Genomic DNA, 19315 nt, shown 5'->3' with positions numbered 1-19315 from the left:
CTCCTCCCTGGCTTTGTAACCTCTTCCCACAGCCCAGAGAAAAAGATGAAAGGTCAATTGAGGCAGCCATTGTTATCTATCAATTCACTGGTTGTGTGTTGTGTGTCAGTCCTGCGTGGCTGAAAAGGTGTTTGTTAGTCCTCCGCCCTAGCAGCCTGCGGACGCTCCCCAACATAACTCTTTCAACAACGTCTCAGAGGTGTTTGTTAGTCCTCCGCCCTAGCAGCCTGCGGACGCTCCCCAACATAACTCTTTCAACAACGTCTCAGAGGTGTTTGGTAGTCCTCCGCCCTAGCAGCCTGCGGACGCTCCCCAACATAACTCTTTCAACAACGTCTCAGAGGTGTTTGGTAGTCCTCCGCCCTAGCAGCCTGCAGACGCTCCCCAACATAACTCTTTCAACAACGTCTCAGAGGTGTTTGTTAGTCCTCCGCCCTAGCAGCCTGCGGACGCTCCCCAACATATCTCTTTCAACAACGTCTCGGAGGTGTTTGGTAGTCCTCCGCCCTAGCAGCCTGCGGACGCTCCCCAACATAACTCTTTCAACAACGTCTCAGAGGTGTTTGGTAGTCCTCCGCCCTAGCAGCCTGCGGACGCTCCCCAACATAACTCTTTCAACAACGTCTCAGAGGTGTTTGGTAGTCCTCCGCCCTAGCAGCCTGCGGACGCTCCCCAACATAACTCTTTCAACAACGTCTCAGAGGTGTTTGGTAGTCCTCCGCCCTAGCAGCCTGCGGACGCTCCCCAACATAACTCTTTCAACAACGTCTCAGAGGTGTTTGGTAGTCCTCCGCCCTAGCAGCCTGCAGACGCTCCCCAACATAACTCTTTCAACAACGTCTCAGAGGTGTTTGGTAGTCCTCCGCCCTAGCAGCCTGCAGACGCTCCCCAACATAACTCTTTCAACAACGTCTCGGAGGTGTTTGGTAGTCCTCCGCCCTAGCAGCCTGCAGACGCTCCCAACATAACTCTTTCAACAACGTCTCAGAGGTGTTTGGTAGTCCTCCGCCCTAGCAGCCTGCAGACGCTCCACAACATAACTCTTTCAACAACGTCTCGGAGGAAGAGCCATCAGCAGATGGACATTTATCGGCCAGTTATTCACCGTTTAATTCATTGTTTCAAGGTTTGTGTAACTGTACTAAGATACAGCTATTAAATTATAGTCGAGTCCACTGCATCATCTTCTCTCTGATTTTATTGGTTTATTTTTCTAATATTTTGTTCAGAGGACACAAAACACCATTGAAGGGAAACTGCTCCAAATCAGTTAAATTGTCCAACGTATCCCAGAGAGCATCTGTACAGCAGCTCAATCAACTGTCTTCTTCTGAAAACCAACTGTCACTCAGAGGAAGAAAAGATTTATAGTGGGTCTTTCATTTCTTCAAAGTTGAGGCACTCTTCCCCATCCTTTCAACCTCCTCCCGCCACTCTGACTCTCTCTCCGACCCTCCCTTCACCCCTTCACCCCTCTGACTCTCCCTCCGCCACTCCGACTCTCCCTTCGCTCCGAAGACAACATTTAGGAAACAAAAGAGCCCAAAAGGAACTGTCCCTTAAATCTTACTGAAGACTACTGTTACTGAAGACTACTGTTACTGAAGACTACTGTTACTGAAGACTACTGTTACTGAAGACCACTGTTACTGAAGACTACTGTTACTGAAGACCACTGTTACTGAAGACCACTGTTACTGAAGACTACTGTTACTGAAGACCACTGTTACTGAAGACCACTGTTACTGAAGACCACTGTTACTGAAGACTACTGTTACTGAAGACTACTGTTACTGAAGACCACTGTTACTGAAGACCACTGTTACTGAAGACTACTGTTACTGAAGACTACTGTTACTGAAGACCATTGTTACCGAAGACTACTGTTACTGAAGACCAATGTTACTGAAGACCACAGTTACTGAAGACTACTGTTACTGAAGACCACTGTTACTGAAGACCACTGTTACTGAAGACTACTGTTACTGAAGACCAATGTTACTGAAGACCACTGTTACTGAAGACCAATGTTACTGAAGACCACTGTTACTGAAGACCACTGTTACTGAAGACTACTGTTACTGAAGACCAATGTTACTGAAGACTACTGTTACTGAAGACCACTGTTACTGAAGATACTAGTTGGATCCCAAATGGCACCCTATTCCCTTTATAGTGCACTGCTTTTGGCCAGAGCCCTATTCCCTTTATAGTGCACTGCTTTTGACCAGAGCCCTATTCCCTTTATAGCACACTGCTTTTGACCAGAGCCCTATAGTACCATTTAGGAGCCAGCCACTCTGTCTGTACAACACACATTCAGACCTGTTGAGGTAACAACAGCTGCTCTGTTCTCCCTGCCAACCTGCTCTGAGCGAGACAGACGCCGTATGGGACAATGCTTATTAATGAATGTGATCTTAGACTGATAATCCACGTGCATTTGGAGGGGGAAGAGAGAGGAGGGGGAAGGAGAGAGGAGGAGAAAGGAGAGAGGAGGGGAAAGGTAAAGAGAAGAGAAGGGAGAGAGGAGGGGGAAGGAGAGAGGAGGAGGAAGGAGAGAGGAGGGGAAAGGAGAGAGGAGGAGAAAGGTAAAGAGAAGGGAGAGAGGAGGAGAAAGGAGAGAGGAGGAGGAAGGAAAGAGGAGGGGAAAGGTAAAGAGAAGAGAAGGGAGAGAGGAGGAGAAAGGAGAGAGGAGGAGGAAGGAGAGGAGGAGGGATGGAGAGAGTAGGGGGAAGGAGAGAGGAGGAGGAAGGTAAAGAGAAGGGAAGCGAGAGGAGGAGGAAGGTAAAGAGAAGAGAAGGGACTCCAGTGAAAGACAATCTGCATTCAGTTCTCCTTCCTATCTCCCCGCTTCTTCGTCTCTTCTTTCTCCGCTGATCAAAGGTAAGGCTCTCTCTATGGGCCCACATTGATTTAAACTCTTCATTCCAACTCTCTCTGTACCTCCCCACCCCATTTTACACACACAAGAACACACGCACACACACGAACAAACACAAATGCACGAACACACAAGCACACACACCTCTCCCACCCCTCCAACCCCATCAGTCCCCGTTTCTTTCTCCCAGCCCCATTTCATATGCTAATTAACAGTCCAGGCCACTTATGGAGAGAGGGAGAGAGAGAGGGAGAGAGAGAGGGAGAGAGAGAGGGAGAGAGAGAGGGAGAGAGAGGGAGAGAGAGAGAGAGAGAGAGAGAGAGAGAGAGAGAGAGAGAGAGAGAGAGAGAGGGAGAGAGAGAGAGAGAGAGAGAGAGAGAGAGAGAGGAGAGGGAGAGAGAGGAGAGAGAGAGAGAGAGAGAGAGAGAGAGGAGAGGAGAGAGAGAGAGAGAGAGAGAGAGAGAGAGAGAGAGAGAGAGAGAGAGAGAGAGAGCGAGAGAGAGAGAATTAGGATATGTCTAAAAATACTTGCAATCAGTTATAGAACCCATTGCCCTTTATGGTTGTGAGGTCTGGGGTCCGCTCACCAACCAAGAATTCACAAAATGGGACAAACACCAAATTGAGACTCTGCATGCAGAAATCTGCAAAAATATCCTCCGTGTACAGCGTAGAACACCAAATAATGCATGCAGAGCAGAATTAGGCCGATACCCGCTAATGATCAAAATCCAGAAAAGATACGTTAAATTCTACAACCACCTAAAAGGCAGTGATTCCCAAACCTTCCATAACAAAGCCATCATCTACAGAGAGATGAATCTGGAGAAGAGTCCCCTAAGCAAGCTGGTCCTGGGGCTCTGTTCATAAACACAAACAGACCCCACAGTGCCCCAGGACAGCAACACAATTAGACCCAACCAAATCATGAGAAAACAAAAAGATAATTACTTGACATATTGGAAAGAATTTACAAAACAACCAGAGCAAACTAGAATGCTATTTGGCCCTAAACAGACAGTACACAGTGACAGAATACCTGACCACTGTGACTGACCCAAAATTAAGGAAAGCTTTGACTATGTACAGACTCAGTGAGCATAGCCTTGCTATTGAGAAAGGCCGCCGTAGGCAGACCTGGCTCTCAAGAGAAGACGAGGCTATATGCACACTGCCCACAAAATGAGGTGGAAACTGAGCTGCACTTCACATATTTCCCTCAGATTACACAAACCCACAAAGAATTACCACAGTGTTCCATCACAGCAGCAAGATTTGTGACCTGGTGCCACAAGAAAAGGGCAACCAGTGAAGAACAAACACCATTGTAAATACAACCCATATTTATGTTTATTTATTTTCCATTTTGTACTTTAACTATTTGCACATCATTACAACACTGTATATACTGTAGACTTAATATGACATTTGAAATGTCTTTATTCTTTTGGAAACTTTGTGAGTGTAATATTTACTGTTAATTTTTTATTGTTTATTTCACTTTTGTTATTATCTATTTCACTTGCATTGGAAATGTTAACATATGTTTCCCATGCCAATAAAGCCCTTAAATTGAATTAAGAGAGAGAGAGAGAGAGAGTGAGAGAGAGAGAGAGAGAGAGAGAGAGAGAGAGACAGAGAGAGAGAGAGAGGAGAAAGGTAGTGAGAAGGGAGGCTCATTCCTATTGAAAAGAGAGCTTCTTTAATTTCGACGGGGCAGCAGCGATGGTGGAGGAGGAAGTAGATCGACACTCACAGAGACTGGAGGTTCCTGAGGTTCTGAAGGGCTTCACCTGGAACCCGTCGTAGCTGGTTGTTCTGAAGCATCCTGCATGGGAATATAAAACGCAAGAGATCGTCAGGACAGCGGGAAGAAAACTGATGGCGCACCTGAAAAGCTCTTTATGACTTACACCAAATCTATCAGAGAGAGGTGACACAGAACACAGACCCTTTTAAATCTATCAGAGAGAGGTGACACAGAACACAGACCCTTTTAAATCTATCAGAGAGAGGTGACACAGAACACAGACCCTTTTAAATCTATCAGAGAGAGATGACACAGAACACAGACCCTTTTAAATCTATCAGAGAGAGGTGACACAGAACACAGACCCTTTTAAATCTATCAGAGAGAGATGACACAGAACACAGACCCTTTTAAATCTATCAGAGAGAGATGACACAGAACACAGACCCTTTTAAATCTATCAGAGAGAGGTGACACAGAACACAGACCCTTTTAAATCTATCAGAGAGAGATGACACAGAACACAGACCCTTTTAAATCTATCAGAGAGAGATGACACAGAACACAGAACACAGAACACAGATGCTTTTACATCTATCAGAGAGAGGTGACACTGACACAGACACAGAACAGTTGTAGGGTAGACTTTGTATTAATATAGCCTGTAGCTGTAGGGTAGACTGTGTATTTATATAGCCTGTAGCTGTAGGGTAGACTGTGTATTAATATAGCCTGTAGCTGTAGGGTAGACTGTGTATTAATATAGCCTGTAGCTGTAGGGTAGACTGTGTATTAATATAGCCTGTAGCTGTAGGGTAGACTGTGTATTTATATAGCCTGTAGCTGTAGGGTAGACTGTGTATTAATATAGCCTGTAGCTGTAGGGTAGACTGTGTATTTATATAGCCTGTAGCTGTAGGGTAGACTGTGTATTTATATAGCCTGTAGCTGTAGGGTAGACTGTGTATTTATATAGCCTGTAGCTGTAGGGTAGACTGTGTATTTATATAGCCTGTAGCTGTAGGGTAGACTGTGTATTTATATAGCCTGTAGCTGTAGGGTAGACTGTGTATTAATATAGCCTGTAGCTGTAGGGTAGACTGTGTATTAATATAGCCTGTAGCTGTAGGGTAGACTGTGTATTTATATAGCCTGTAGCTGTAGGGTAGACTGTGTATTAATATAGCCTGTAGCTGTAGGGTAGACTGTGTATTAATATAGCCTGTAGCTGTAGGGTAGACTGTGTATTAATATAGCCTGTAGCTGTAGGGTAGACTGTGTATTAATATAGCCTGTAGCTGTAGGGTAGACTTGTGTATTTATATAGCCTGTAGCTGTAGGGTAGACTGTGTATTAATATAGCCTGTAGCTGTAGGGTAGACTGTGTATTAATATAGCCTGTAGCTGTAGGGTAGACTGTGTATTAATATAGCCTGTAGCTGTAGGGTAGACTGTGTATTAATATAGCCTGTAGCTGTAGGGTAGACTGTGTATTAATATAGCCTGTAGCTGTAGGGTAGACTGTGTATTAATATAGCCTGTAGCTGTAGGGTAGACTGTGTATTAATATAGCCTGTAGCTGTAGGGTAGACTGTGTGTATTTATATAGCCTGTAGCTGTAGGGTAGACTGTGTATTAATATAGCCTGTAGCTGTAGGGTAGACTGTGTATTAATATAGCCTGTAGCTGTAGGGTAGACTGTGTATTAATATAGCCTGTAGCTGTAGGGTAGACTGTGTATTAATATAGCCTGTAGCTGTAGGGTAGACTGTGTATTAATATAGCCTGTAGCTGTAGGGTAGACTGTGTGTATTAATATAGCCTGTAGCTGTAGGGTAGACTGTGTATTAATATAGCCTGTAGCTGTAGGGTAGACTGTGTATTTATATAGCCTGTAGCTGTAGGGTAGACTGTGTATTAATATAGCCTGTAGCTGTAGGGTAGACTGTGTTTTAATATAGCCTGTAGCTGTAGGGTAGACTGTGTATTAATATAGCCTGTAGCTGTAGGGTAGACTGTGTATTAATATAGCCTGTAGCTGTAGGGTAGACTGTGTATTAATATAGCCTGTAGCTGTAGGGTAGACTGTGTATTAATATAGCCTGTAGCTGTAGGGTAGACTGTGTATTTATATAGTCTGTAGCTGTAGGGTAGACTGTGTATTTACATAGTCTGTAGCTGTAGGGTAGACTCTGTGTATGTATATAGCCTGTAGCTGTAGGGTAGACTGTGTATTTATATAGCCTGTAGCTGTAGGGTAGAATGTGTATTAATATAGCCTGTAGCTGTAGGGTAGACTGTGTATTAATATAGCCTGTAGCTGTAGGGTAGACTGTGTATTAATATAGCCTGTAGCTGTAGGGTAGACTGTGTATTAATATAGCCTGTAGCTGTAGGGTAGACTCTGTGTATTTATACAGCCTGTAGCTGTAGGGTAGAATGTGTATTAATATAGCCTGTAGCTGTAGGGTAGACTGTGTATTAATATAGCCTGTAGCTGTAGGGTAGACTGTGTATTAATATAGCCTGTAGCTGTAGGGTAGACTGTGTATTAATATAGTCTGTAGCTGTAGGGTAGACTGTGTGTATTAATATAGTCTGTAGCTGTAGGGTAGACTGTGTATTAATATAGTCTGTAGCTGTAGGGTAGACTGTGTATTAATATAGCCTGTAGCTGTAGGGTAGACTGTGTATTAATATAGCCTGTAGCTGTAGGGTAGACTGTGTATTAATATAGTCTGTAGCTGTAGGGTAGACTGTGTATTAATATAGCCTGTAGCTGTAGGGTAGACTGTGTATTAATATAGCCTGTAGCTGTAGGGTAGACTGTGTATTTATATAGCCTGTAGCTGTAGGGTAGACTGTGTATTAATATAGCCTGTAGCTGTAGGGTAGACTGTGTATTAATATAGCCTGTAGCTGTAGGGTAGACTGTGTATTAATATAGCCTGTAGCTGTAGGGTAGACTGTGTATTAATATAGCCTGTAGCTGTAGGGTAGACTGTGTATTTATATAGCCTGTAGCTGTAGGGTAGACTGTGTATTAATATAGCCTGTAGCTGTAGGGTAGACTGTGTATTAATATAGCCTGTTGCTGTAGGGTAGACTGTGTGTATTTATATAGCCTGTAGCTGTAGGGTAGACTGTGTATTTATATAGCCTGTAGCTGTAGGGTAGACTGTGTGTATTTATATAGCCTGTAGCTGTAGGGTAGACTGTGTATTAATATAGCCTGTTGCTGTAGGGTAGACTGTGTATTTATATAGCCTGTAGCTGTAGGGTAGACTGTGGTATTAATATAGCCTGTAGCTGTAGGGTAGACTGTGTATTAATATAGCCTGTAGCTGTAGGGTAGACTGTGTATTAATATAGCCTGTAGCTGTAGGGTAGACTGTGTGTATTAATATAGCCTGTAGCTGTAGGGTAGACTGTGTATTAATATAGCCTGTAGCTGTAGGGTAGACTGTGTGTATTTATATAGCCTGTAGCTGTAGGGTAGACTTGTGTATTAATATAGCCTGTAGCTGTAGGGTAGACTGTGTATTAATATAGCCTGTAGCTGTAGGGTAGACTGTGTATTAATATAGCCTGTAGCTGTAGGGTAGACTGTGTATTAATATAGCCTGTAGCTGTAGGGTAGACTGTGTATTAATATAGCCTGTAGCTGTAGGGTAGACTGTGTATTAATATAGCCTGTAGCTGTAGGGTAGACTGTGTATTAATATAGCCTGTAGCTGTAGGGTAGACTGTGTATTAATATAGCCTGTAGCTGTAGGGTAGACTGTGTATTAATATAGCCTGTAGCTGTAGGGTAGACTGTGTATTAATATAGCCTGTAGCTGTAGGGTAGACTGTGTGTATTAATATAGCCTGTAGCTGTAGGGTAGACTGTGTATTAATATAGCCTGTAGCTGTAGGGTAGACTGTGTATTTATATAGCCTGTAGCTGTAGGGTAGACTTGTGTATTTATATAGCCTGTAGCTGTAGGGTAGACTGTGTATTAATATAGCCTGTAGCTGTAGGGTAGACTGTGTTATTAATATAGCCTGTAGCTGTAGGGTAGACTGTGTATTAATATAGCCTGTAGCTGTAGGGTAGACTGTGTATTAATATAGCCTGTAGCTGTAGGGTAGACTGTGTATTAATATAGCCTGTAGCTGTAGGGTAGACTGTGTATTTATATAGCCTGTAGCTGTAGGGTAGACTGTGTATTAATATAGCCTGTAGCTGTAGGGTAGACTGTGTATTTATATAGCCTGTAGCTGTAGGGTAGACTGTGTATTAATATAGCCTGTAGCTGTAGGGTAGACTGTGTGTATTAATATAGCCTGTAGCTGTAGGGTAGACTGTGTATTAATATAGCCTGTAGCTGTAGGGTAGACTGTGTGTATTTATATAGCCTGTAGCTGTAGGGTAGACTGTGTATTAATATAGCCTGTAGCTGTAGGGTAGACTGTGTATTAATATAGCCTGTAGCTGTAGGGTAGACTGTGTATTAATATAGCCTGTAGCTGTAGGGTAGACTGTGTATTAATATAGCCTGTAGCTGTAGGGTAGACTGTGTATTTATATAGCCTGTAGCTGTAGGGTAGACTGTGTATTAATATAGCCTGTAGCTGTAGGGTAGACTGTGTATTAATATAGCCTGTAGCTGTAGGGTAGACTGTGTATTAATATAGCCTGTAGCTGTAGGGTAGACTGTGTATTAATATAGTCTGTAGCTGTAGGGTAGACTGTGTGTATTAATATAGTCTGTAGCTGTAGGGTAGACTGTGTATTAATATAGTCTGTAGCTGTAGGGTAGACTGTGTATTAATATAGCCTGTAGCTGTAGGGTAGACTGTGTATTAATATAGCCTGTAGCTGTAGGGTAGACTGTGTATTAATATAGTCTGTAGCTGTAGGGTAGACTGTGTATTAATATAGTCTGTAGCTGTAGGGTAGACTGTGTGTATTAATATAGCCTGTAGCTGTAGGGTAGACTGTGTATTAATATAGCCTGTAGCTGTAGGGTAGACTGTGTATTTATATAGCCTGTAGCTGTAGGGTAGACTGTGTATTAATATAGCCTGTAGCTGTAGGGTAGACTGTGTATTAATATAGCCTGTAGCTGTAGGGTAGACTGTGTATTAATATAGCCTGTAGCTGTAGGGTAGACTGTGTATTTATATAGCCTGTAGCTGTAGGGTAGACTGTGTGTATTTATATAGCCTGTAGCTGTAGGGTAGACTGTGTATTAATATAGCCTGTTGCTGTAGGGTAGACTGTGTGTATTTATATAGCCTGTAGCTGTAGGGTAGACTGTGTATTAATATAGCCTGTTGCTGTAGGGTAGACTGTGTATTTATATAGCCTGTAGCTGTAGGGTAGACTGTGTATTAATATAGCCTGTTGCTGTAGGGTAGACTGTGTATTTATATAGTCTGTAGCTGTAGGGTAGACTGTGTATTAATATAGCCTGTAGCTGTAGGGTAGACTGTGTGTATTAATATAGTCTGTTGCTGTAGGGTAGACTGTGTATTAATATAGCCTGTAGCTGTAGGGTAGACTGTGTGTATTTATATAGCCTGTAGCTGTAGGGTAGACTCTGTGTATTAATATAGCCTGTAGCTGTAGGGTAGACTGTGTATTAATATAGCCTGTAGCTGTAGGGTAGACTGTGTATTTATATAGCCTGTAGCTGTAGGGTAGACTGTGTATTAATATAGCCTGTTGCTGTAGGGTAGACTGTGTATTTATATAGCCTGTAGCTGTAGGGTAGACTGTGTATTAATATAGCCTGTAGCTGTAGGGTAGACTGTGTATTAATATAGCCTGTAGCTGTAGGGTAGACTGTGTATTAATATAGCCTGTAGCTGTAGGGTAGACTGTGTATTAATATAGTCTGTAGCTGTAGGGTAGACTGTGTATTAATATAGCCTGTAGCTGTAGGGTAGACTGTGTGTATTTATATAGCCTGTAGCTGTAAGGTAGACTGTGTATTAATATAGCCTGTAGCTGTAGGGTAGACTGTGTATTTATACAGCCTGTAGCTGTAGGGTAGACTGTGTATTTATATAGCCTGTAGCTGTAGGGTAGACTGTGTATTAATATAACCTGTAGCTGTAGGGTAGACTGTGTATTAATATAGCCTGTAGCTGTAGGGTAGACTGTGTATTAATATAGTCTGTAGCTGTAGGGTAGACTGTGTATTAATATAGCCTGTAGCTGTAGGGTAGACTGTGTATTAATATAGCCTGTAGCTGTAGGGTAGACTGTGTATTTATATAGCCTGTAGCTGTAGGGTAGACTGTGTATTTATATAGCCTGTAGCTGTAGGGTAGACTGTGTATTTATATAGCCTGTAGCTGTAGGGTAGACTGTGTATTTATATAGCCTGTAGCTGTAGGGTAGACTGTGTATTAATATAGCCTGTAGCTGTAGGGTAGACTGTGTATTAATATAGCCTGTAGCTGTAGGGTAGACTGTGTATTAATATAGCCTGTAGCTGTAGGGTAGACTGTGTATTAATATAGCCTGTAGCTGTAGGGTAGACTTGTGTATTAATATAGCCTGTAGCTGTAGGGTAGACTGTGTATTAATATAGCCTGTAGCTGTAGGGTAGACTGTGTATTAATATAGCCTGTAGCTGTAGGGTAGACTGTGTATTAATATAGCCTGTAGCTGTAGGGTAGACTGTGTATTAATATAGCCTGTAGCTGTAGGGTAGACTGTGTATTAATATAGTCTGTAGCTGTAGGGTAGACTGTGTATTAATATAGCCTGTAGCTGTAGGGTAGACTGTGTATTAATATAGCCTGTAGCTGTAGGGTAGACTGTGTATTAATATAGCCTGTAGCTGTAGGGTAGACTGTGTATTAATATAGCCTGTAGCTGTAGGGTAGACTGTGTATTAATATAGCCTGTAGCTGTAGGGTAGACTGTGTATTAATATAGCCTGTAGCTGTAGGGTAGACTGTGTATTAATATAGCCTGTAGCTGTAGGGTAGACTGTGTATTTATATAGCCTGTAGCTGTAGGGTAGACTGTGTATTAATATAGCCTGTAGCTGTAGGGTAGACTGTGTATTAATATAGCCTGTAGCTGTAGGGTAGACTGTGTATTTATATAGCCTGTAGCTGTAGGGTAGACTGTGTATTAATATAGCCTGTAGCTGTAGGGTAGACTTGTGTATTTATATAGCCTGTAGCTGTAGGGTAGACTGTGTATTAATATAGCCTGTAGCTGTAGGGTAGACTGTGTATTAATATAGCCTGTAGCTGTAGGGTAGACTGTGTATTAATATAGCCTGTAGCTGTAGGGTAGACTGTGTATTAATATAGTCTGTAGCTGTAGGGTAGACTGTGTGTATTAATATAGCCTGTAGCTGTAGGGTAGACTGTGTATTAATATAGCCTGTAGCTGTAGGGTAGACTGTGTATTAATATAGCCTGTAGCTGTAGGGTAGACTGTGTATTAATATAGCCTGTAGCTGTAGGGTAGACTGTGTATTAATATAGCCTGTAGCTGTAGGGTAGACTGTGTATTAATATAGCCTGTAGCTGTAGGGTAGACTGTGTATTTATATAGCCTGTAGCTGTAGGGTAGACTGTGTATTAATATAGCCTGTAGCTGTAGGGTAGACTGTGTATTAATATAGCCTGTAGCTGTAGGGTAGACTGTGTATTAATATAGCCTGTAGCTGTAGGGTAGACTGTGTATTAATATAGCCTGTAGCTGTAGGGTAGACGTGTGTATTAATATAGCCTGTAGCTGTAGGGTAGACTGTGTATTAATATAGCCTGTAGCTGTAGGGTAGACTGTGTATTAATATAGCCTGTAGCTGTAGGGTAGACTGTGTATTAATATAGCCTGTAGCTGTAGGGTAGACTGTGTATTAATATAGCCTGTAGCTGTAGGGTAGACTGTGTATTAATATAGCCTGTAGCTGTAGGGTAGACTGTGTGTATTAATATAGCCTGTAGCTGTAGGGTAGACTGTGTATTAATATAGCCTGTTGCTGTAGGGTAGACTGTGTGTATTTATATAGCCTGTAGCTGTAGGGTAGACTGTGTATTTATATAGCCTGTAGCTGTAGGGTAGACTGTGTGTATTTATATAGCCTGTAGCTGTAGGGTAGACTGTGTATTAATATAGCCTGTTGCTGTAGGGTAGACTGTGTGTATTAATATAGCCTGTAGCTGTAGGGTAGACTGTGTATTAATATAGCCTGTTGCTGTAGGGTAGACTGTGTGTATTAATATAGCCTGTAGCTGTAGGGTAGACTGTGTATTAATATAGCCTGTTGCTGTAGGGTAGACTGTGTATTTATATAGCCTGTAGCTGTAGGGTAGACTGTGTGTATTAATATAGCCTGTTGCTGTAGGGTAGACTGTGTATTAATATAGCCTGTAGCTGTAGGGTAGACTGTGTATTAATATAGCCTGTAGCTGTAGGGTAGACTGTGTGTATTAATATAGCCTGTTGCTGTAGGGTAGACTGTGTATTAATATAGCCTGTAGCTGTAGGGTAGACTGTGTGTATTTATATAGCCTGTAGCTGTAGGGTAGACTCTGTGTATTAATATAGCCTGTAGCTGTAGGGTAGACTGTGTATTAATATAGCCTGTAGCTGTAGGGTAGACTGTGTATTTATATAGCCTGTAGCTGTAGGGTAGACTGTGTATTAATATAGCCTGTAGCTGTAGGGTAGACTGTGTATTTATATAGCCTGTAGCTGTAGGGTAGACTGTGTATTAATATAGCCTGTAGCTGTAGGGTAGACTGTGTATTAATATAGCCTGTAGCTGTAGGGTAGACTGTGTATTAATATAGCCTGTAGCTGTAGGGTAGACTGTGTATTAATATAGCCTGTAGCTGTAGGGTAGACTGTGTATTAATATAGCCTGTAGCTGTAGGGTAGACTGTGTATTTATATAGCCTGTAGCTGTAGGGTAGACTGTGTATTAATATAGCCTGTAGCTGTAGGGTAGACTGTGTATTAATATAGCCTGTAGCTGTAGGGTAGACTGTGTATTAATATAGCCTGTAGCTGTAGGGTAGACTGTGTATTAATATAGCCTGTAGCTGTAGGGTAGACTGTGTATTTATATAGCCTGTAGCTGTAGGGTAGACTGTGTATTAATATAGCCTGTAGCTGTAGGGTAGACTGTGTATTAATATAGCCTGTAGCTGTAGGGTAGACTGTGTATTAATATAGCCTGTAGCTGTAGGGTAGACTGTGTATTAATATAGCCTGTAGCTGTAGGGTAGACTGTGTATTAATATAGCCTGTAGCTGTAGGGTAGACTGTGTATTAATATAGCCTGTAGCTGTAGGGTAGACTGTGTATTAATATAGCCTGTAGCTGTAGGGTAGACTGTGTATTTATATAGCCTGTAGCTGTAGGGTAGACTGTGTATTAATATAGCCTGTAGCTGTAGGGTAGACTGTGTATTAATATAGCCTGTAGCTGTAGGGTAGACTGTGTATTAATATAGCCTGTAGCTGTAGGGTAGACTGTGTATTAATATAGTCTGTAGCTGTAGGGTAGACTGTGTATTAATATAGCCTGTAGCTGTAGGGTAGACTGTGTATTAATATAGCCTGTAGCTGTAGGGTAGACTGTGTATTAATATAGCCTGTAGCTGTAGGGTAGACTGTGTATTAATATAGCCTGTAGCTGTAGGGTAGACTGTGTATTAATATAGCCTGTAGCTGTAGGGTAGACTGTGTATTAATATAGCCTGTAGCTGTAGGGTAGACTGTGTATTAATATAGCCTGTAGCTGTAGGGTAGACTGTGTGTATTTATATAGCCTGTAGCTGTAGGGTAGACTGTGTATTAATATAGCCTGTTGCTGTAGGGTAGACTGTGTGTATTTATATAGCCTGTAGCTGTAGGGTAGACTGTGTATTATATATAGCCTGTAGCTGTAGGGTAGACTGTGTATTAATATAGCCTGTGCTGTAGGGTAGACTGTGTATTATATAGCCTGTAGCTGTAGGGTAGACTGTGTATTAATATAGCCTGTAGCTGTAGGGTAGACTGTGTGTATTAATATAGCCTGTAGCTGTAGGGTAGACTGTGTATTAATATAGCCTGTTGCTGTAGGGTAGACTGTGTGTATTAATATAGCCTGTAGCTGTAGGGTAGACTGTGTATTAATATAGCCTGTAGCTGTAGGGTAGACTGTGTATTAATATAGCCTGTAGCTGTAGGGTAGACTGTGTATTTATATAGCCTGTAGCTGTAGGGTAGACTGTGTATTAATATAGCCTGTAGCTGTAGGGTAGACTGTGTATTAATATAGCCTGTAGCTGTAGGGTAGACTGTGTATTAATATAGCCTGTAGCTGTAGGGTAGACTGTGTATTAATATAGCCTGTAGCTGTAGGGTAGACTGTGTATTAATATAGCCTGTAGCTGTAGGGTAGACTGTGTATTAATATAGCCTGTAGCTGTAGGGTAGACTGTGTGTATTTATATAGCCTGTAGCTGTAGGGTAGACTGTGTATTAATATAGCCTGTAGCTGTAGGGTAGACTGTGTATTTATATAGCCTGTAGCTGTAGGGTAGACTGTGTATTAATATAGCCTGTAGCTGTAGGGTAGACTGTGTATTAATATAGCCTGTAGCTGTAGGGTAGACTGTGTATTAATATAGCCTGTAGCTGTAGGGTAGACTGTGTATTAATATAGCCTGTAGCTGTAGGGTAGACTGTGTATTAATATAGCCTGTAGCTGTAGGGTAGACTGTGTATTAATATAGCCTGTAGCTGTAGGGTAGACTGTGTATTAATATAGCCTGTAGCTGTAGGGTAGACTGTGTATTTATATAGCCTGTAGCTGTAGGGTAGACTGTGTATTAATATAGCCTGTAGCTGTAGGGTAGACTGTGTATTAATATAGCCTGTAGCTGTAGGGTAGACTGTGTATTAATATAGCCTGTAGCTGTAGGGTAGACTGTGTATTAATATAGCCTGTAGCTGTAGGGTAGACTGTGTATTAATATAGCCTGTAGCTGTAGGGTAGACTGTGTATTAATATAGCCTGTAGCTGTAGGGTAGACTGTGTATTAATATAGCCTGTAGCTGTAGGGTAGACTGTGTGTATTAATATAGCCTGTAGCTGTAGGGTAGACTGTGTATTAATATAGCCTGTAGCTGTAGGGTAGACTGTGTATTAATATAGCCTGTAGCTGTAGGGTAGACTGTGTATTAATATAGCCTGTAGCTGTAGGGTAGACTGTGTATTAATATAGCCTGTAGCTGTAGGGTAGACTGTGTATTAATATAGCCTGTAGCTGTAGGGTAGACTGTGTATTAATATAGCCTGTAGCTGTAGGGTAGACTGTGTATTAATATAGCCTGTAGCTGTAGGGTAGACTGTGTGTATTTATATAGCCTGTAGCTGTAAGGTAGACTGTGTATTAATATAGCCTGTAGCTGTAGGGTAGACTGTGTATTAATATAGCCTGTAGCTGTAGGGTAGACTGTGTATTAATATAGCCTGTAGCTGTAGGGTAGACTGTGTATTAATATAGCCTGTAGCTGTAGGGTAGACTGTGTATTAATATAGCCTGTAGCTGTAGGGTAGACTGTGTATTAATATAGCCTGTAGCTGTAGGGTAGACTGTGTATTAATATAGCCTGTAGCTGTAGGGTAGACTGTGTATTAATATAGTCTGTAGCTGTAGGGTAGACTGTGTATTAATATAGTCTGTAGCTGTAGGGTAGACTGTGTATTAATATAGCCTGTAACTGTAGGGTAGACTGTGTATTATATATAGCCTGTAGCTGTAGGGTAGACTGTGTATTTATATAGCCTGTAGCTGTAGGGTAGACTGTGTATTTATATAGCCTGTAGCTGTAGGGTAGACTGTGTATTAATATAGCCTGTAGCTGTAGGGTAGACTGTGTATTAATATAGCCTGTTGCTGTAGGGTAGACTGTGTGTATTAATACAGCCTGTAGCTGTAGGGTAGACTGTGTATTAATATAGCCTGTAGCTGTAGGGTAGACTGTGTATTAATATAGCCTGTTGCTGTAGGGTAGACTGTGTGTATTAATACAGCCTGTAGCTGTAGGGTAGACTGTGTATTAATATAGCCTGTAGCTGTAGGGTAGACTGTGTATTAATATAGCCTGTAGCTGTAGGGTAGACTGTGTATTAATATAGCCTGTAGCTGTAGGGTAGACTGTGTATTAATATAGCCTGTAGCTGTAGGGTAGACTGTGTATTAATATAGCCTGTAGCTGTAGGGTAGACTGTGTATTAATATAGCCTGTAGCTGTAGGGTAGACTGTGTATTAATATAGCCTGTAGCTGTAGGGTAGACTGTGTATTAATATAGCCTGTAGCTGTAGGGTAGACTGTGTATTAATATAGCCTGTAGCTGTAGGGTAGACTGTGTATTTATATAGCCTGTAGCTGTAGGGTAGACTGTGTATTAATATAGCCTGTAGCTGTAGGGTAGGCTGTGTATTAATATAGTCTGTAGCTGTAGGGTAGACTGTGTATTAATATAGCCTGTAGCTGTAGGGTAGACTGTGTGTATTAATATAGCCTGTAGCTGTAGGGTAGACTGTGTATTAATATAGCCTGTAGCTGTAGGGTAGACTGTGTATTAATATAGCCTGTAGCTGTAGGGTAGACTGTGTGTATTAATATAGCCTGTAGCTGTAGGGTAGACTGTGTATTAATATAGCCTGTAGCTGTAGGGTAGACTGTGTATTTATATAGCCTGTAGCTGTAGGGTAGACTGTGTATTAATATAGCCTGTTGCTGTAGGGTAGACTGTGTATTTATATAGCCTGTAGCTGTAGGGTAGACTGTGTATTAATATAGCCTGTAGCTGTAGGGTAGACTGTGTATTGATATAGCCTGTAGCTGTAGGGTAGACTGTGTATTAATATAGCCTGTAGCTGTAGGGTAGACTGTGTATTAATATAGCCTGTAGCTGTAGGGTAGACTGTGTATTAATACAGCCTGTAGCTGTAGGGTAGACTGTGTATTTATATAGCCTGTAGCTGTAGGGTAGACTGTGTATTAATATAGCCTGTAACTGTAGGGTAGACTGTGTATTAATATAGCCTGTAGCTGTAGGGTAGACTGTGTATTAATATAGCCTGTAGCTGTAGGGTAGACTGTGTGTATTTATATAGCCTGTAGCTGTAGGGTAGACTGTGTATTAATATAGCCTGTAGCTGTAGGGTAGACTGTGTATTTATATAGCCTGTAGCTGTAGGGTAGACTGTGTGTATTTATATAGCCTGTAGCTGTAGGGTAGACTGTGTGTATTTATATAGTCTGTAGCTGTAGGGTAGACTGTGTATTTATATAGCCTGTAGCTGTAGGGTAGACTGTGTATTAATATAGCCTGTTGCTGTAGGGTAGACTGTGTGTATTAATATAGCCTGTAGCTGTAGGGTAGACTGTGTATTAATATAGCTTGTAGCTGTAGGGTAGACTGTGTATTAATATAGCCTGTAACTGTAGTGTAGACTGTGTATTAATATAGCCTGTTGCTGTAGGGTAGACTGTGTATTAATATAGCCTGTTGCTGTAGGGTAGACTGTGTGTATTAATATAGCCTGTAGCTGTAGGGTAGACTGTGTATTAATATAGCCTGTAGCTGTAGGGTAGACTGTGTATTTATATAGCCTGTAACTGTAGGGTAGACTGTGTATTAATATAGCCTGTAACTGTAGGGTAGACTGTGTATTTATATGAGTGGATAGTCATCTAAGTGTCAGAGTACTGAGTCAGAACTAACACAGCATAGGCCTACTGTGTCATCATTAAAATACAATATAATACAATAGACTACAATAGAATACAATAGACTACAATAGACTATCCTAATGCACACAGATCATACAGAATACTCTGCTCTGGTGTAGCGTTAACGCAGCCAAATCTGGACCACATATACCCACTGGTGATAGGGTTACGAATCCCACCTCGGCCCCTATCTCTGCCTCCCTCAATATCTGTCAATTCAATTCAAGGGCTTTATTGGCATGGGAAACATATGTTAACATTACCAAATCAAGTGAAATAGATAATAAACAAAAGAGAAATAAACAAAATATATATCTTTCTCTCTCTCTAGACTGTCACTCTCCATCCAAAAATAAAATACTTATATATGTATAAATTCTAATGCACAAATATCCTATCGCTAATCCCTTGGGAAACAACATCTCTGGACTGTGTTAGTACATAATCTAATCTACTGTCTGTACATGAACAAACTGGGTGTTAAATCTTCATCCAGAGTTCCGTAGTCTGTCAAGCCACAGATGAGGAACACACAGACAGGATCACAGGCAGCAGAACATCGGATGTGGACATTACCCAAACATGTTGGAATTCAGGCTTAGAGGCAGATGTGTACTCAACTCTGTCTGTCTGTCTGTCTGTCTGTCTGTCTGTCTGTCTGTCTGTCTGTCTGTCTGTCTGTCTGTCTGTCTGTCTGTCTGTCTGTCTGTCTGTCTGTCTGTCTGTCTGTCTGTCTGTCTCTCTCTGCTCTCTGTCTCTCTCTCTGTCTCTCTCTCTGTCTCTCTCTCTGTCTCTCGCTCTGTCTCTCGCTCTGTCTCTCTCTCTCTCCCCTGTTTGAGCGAGCTGTGAATGTAAACAAACTAATAACTTAATGAGCTCATCTGATTGGCTGTGAAAGTGTGTCACATTCCTCTATCTG

The 19315-nt window shown here is 41.7% G+C and overlaps 1 protein-coding gene across 2 annotated transcripts in view; it reads right to left on the bottom strand.

The window, feature by feature from the left end:
• The window catches only part of LOC106609731 (leucine-rich repeat-containing G-protein coupled receptor 5), a 194987-nt gene that overhangs the window by 77572 nt on the left and 98100 nt on the right, over positions 1-19315 (bottom strand). For both annotated transcript variants that reach the window (XM_082977998.1, XM_082977999.1), the window contains exon 4: positions 4641-4712. In XM_082977998.1, the coding sequence (XP_082834124.1) occupies positions 4641-4712 (72 nt within the window). The remainder of the gene's footprint in view (positions 1-4640; positions 4713-19315) is intronic.

Source organism: Salmo salar, chromosome 07 (assembly GCF_965601325.2).
Source record: "Salmo salar chromosome 07, fSalSal1, whole genome shotgun sequence".
Classification (NCBI taxonomy): Eukaryota; Metazoa; Chordata; class Actinopteri; order Salmoniformes; family Salmonidae; genus Salmo; species Salmo salar.
Note: the sequence above shows the minus strand (reverse complement) of the source record. Positions and strands in the feature narration are given on the sequence as shown.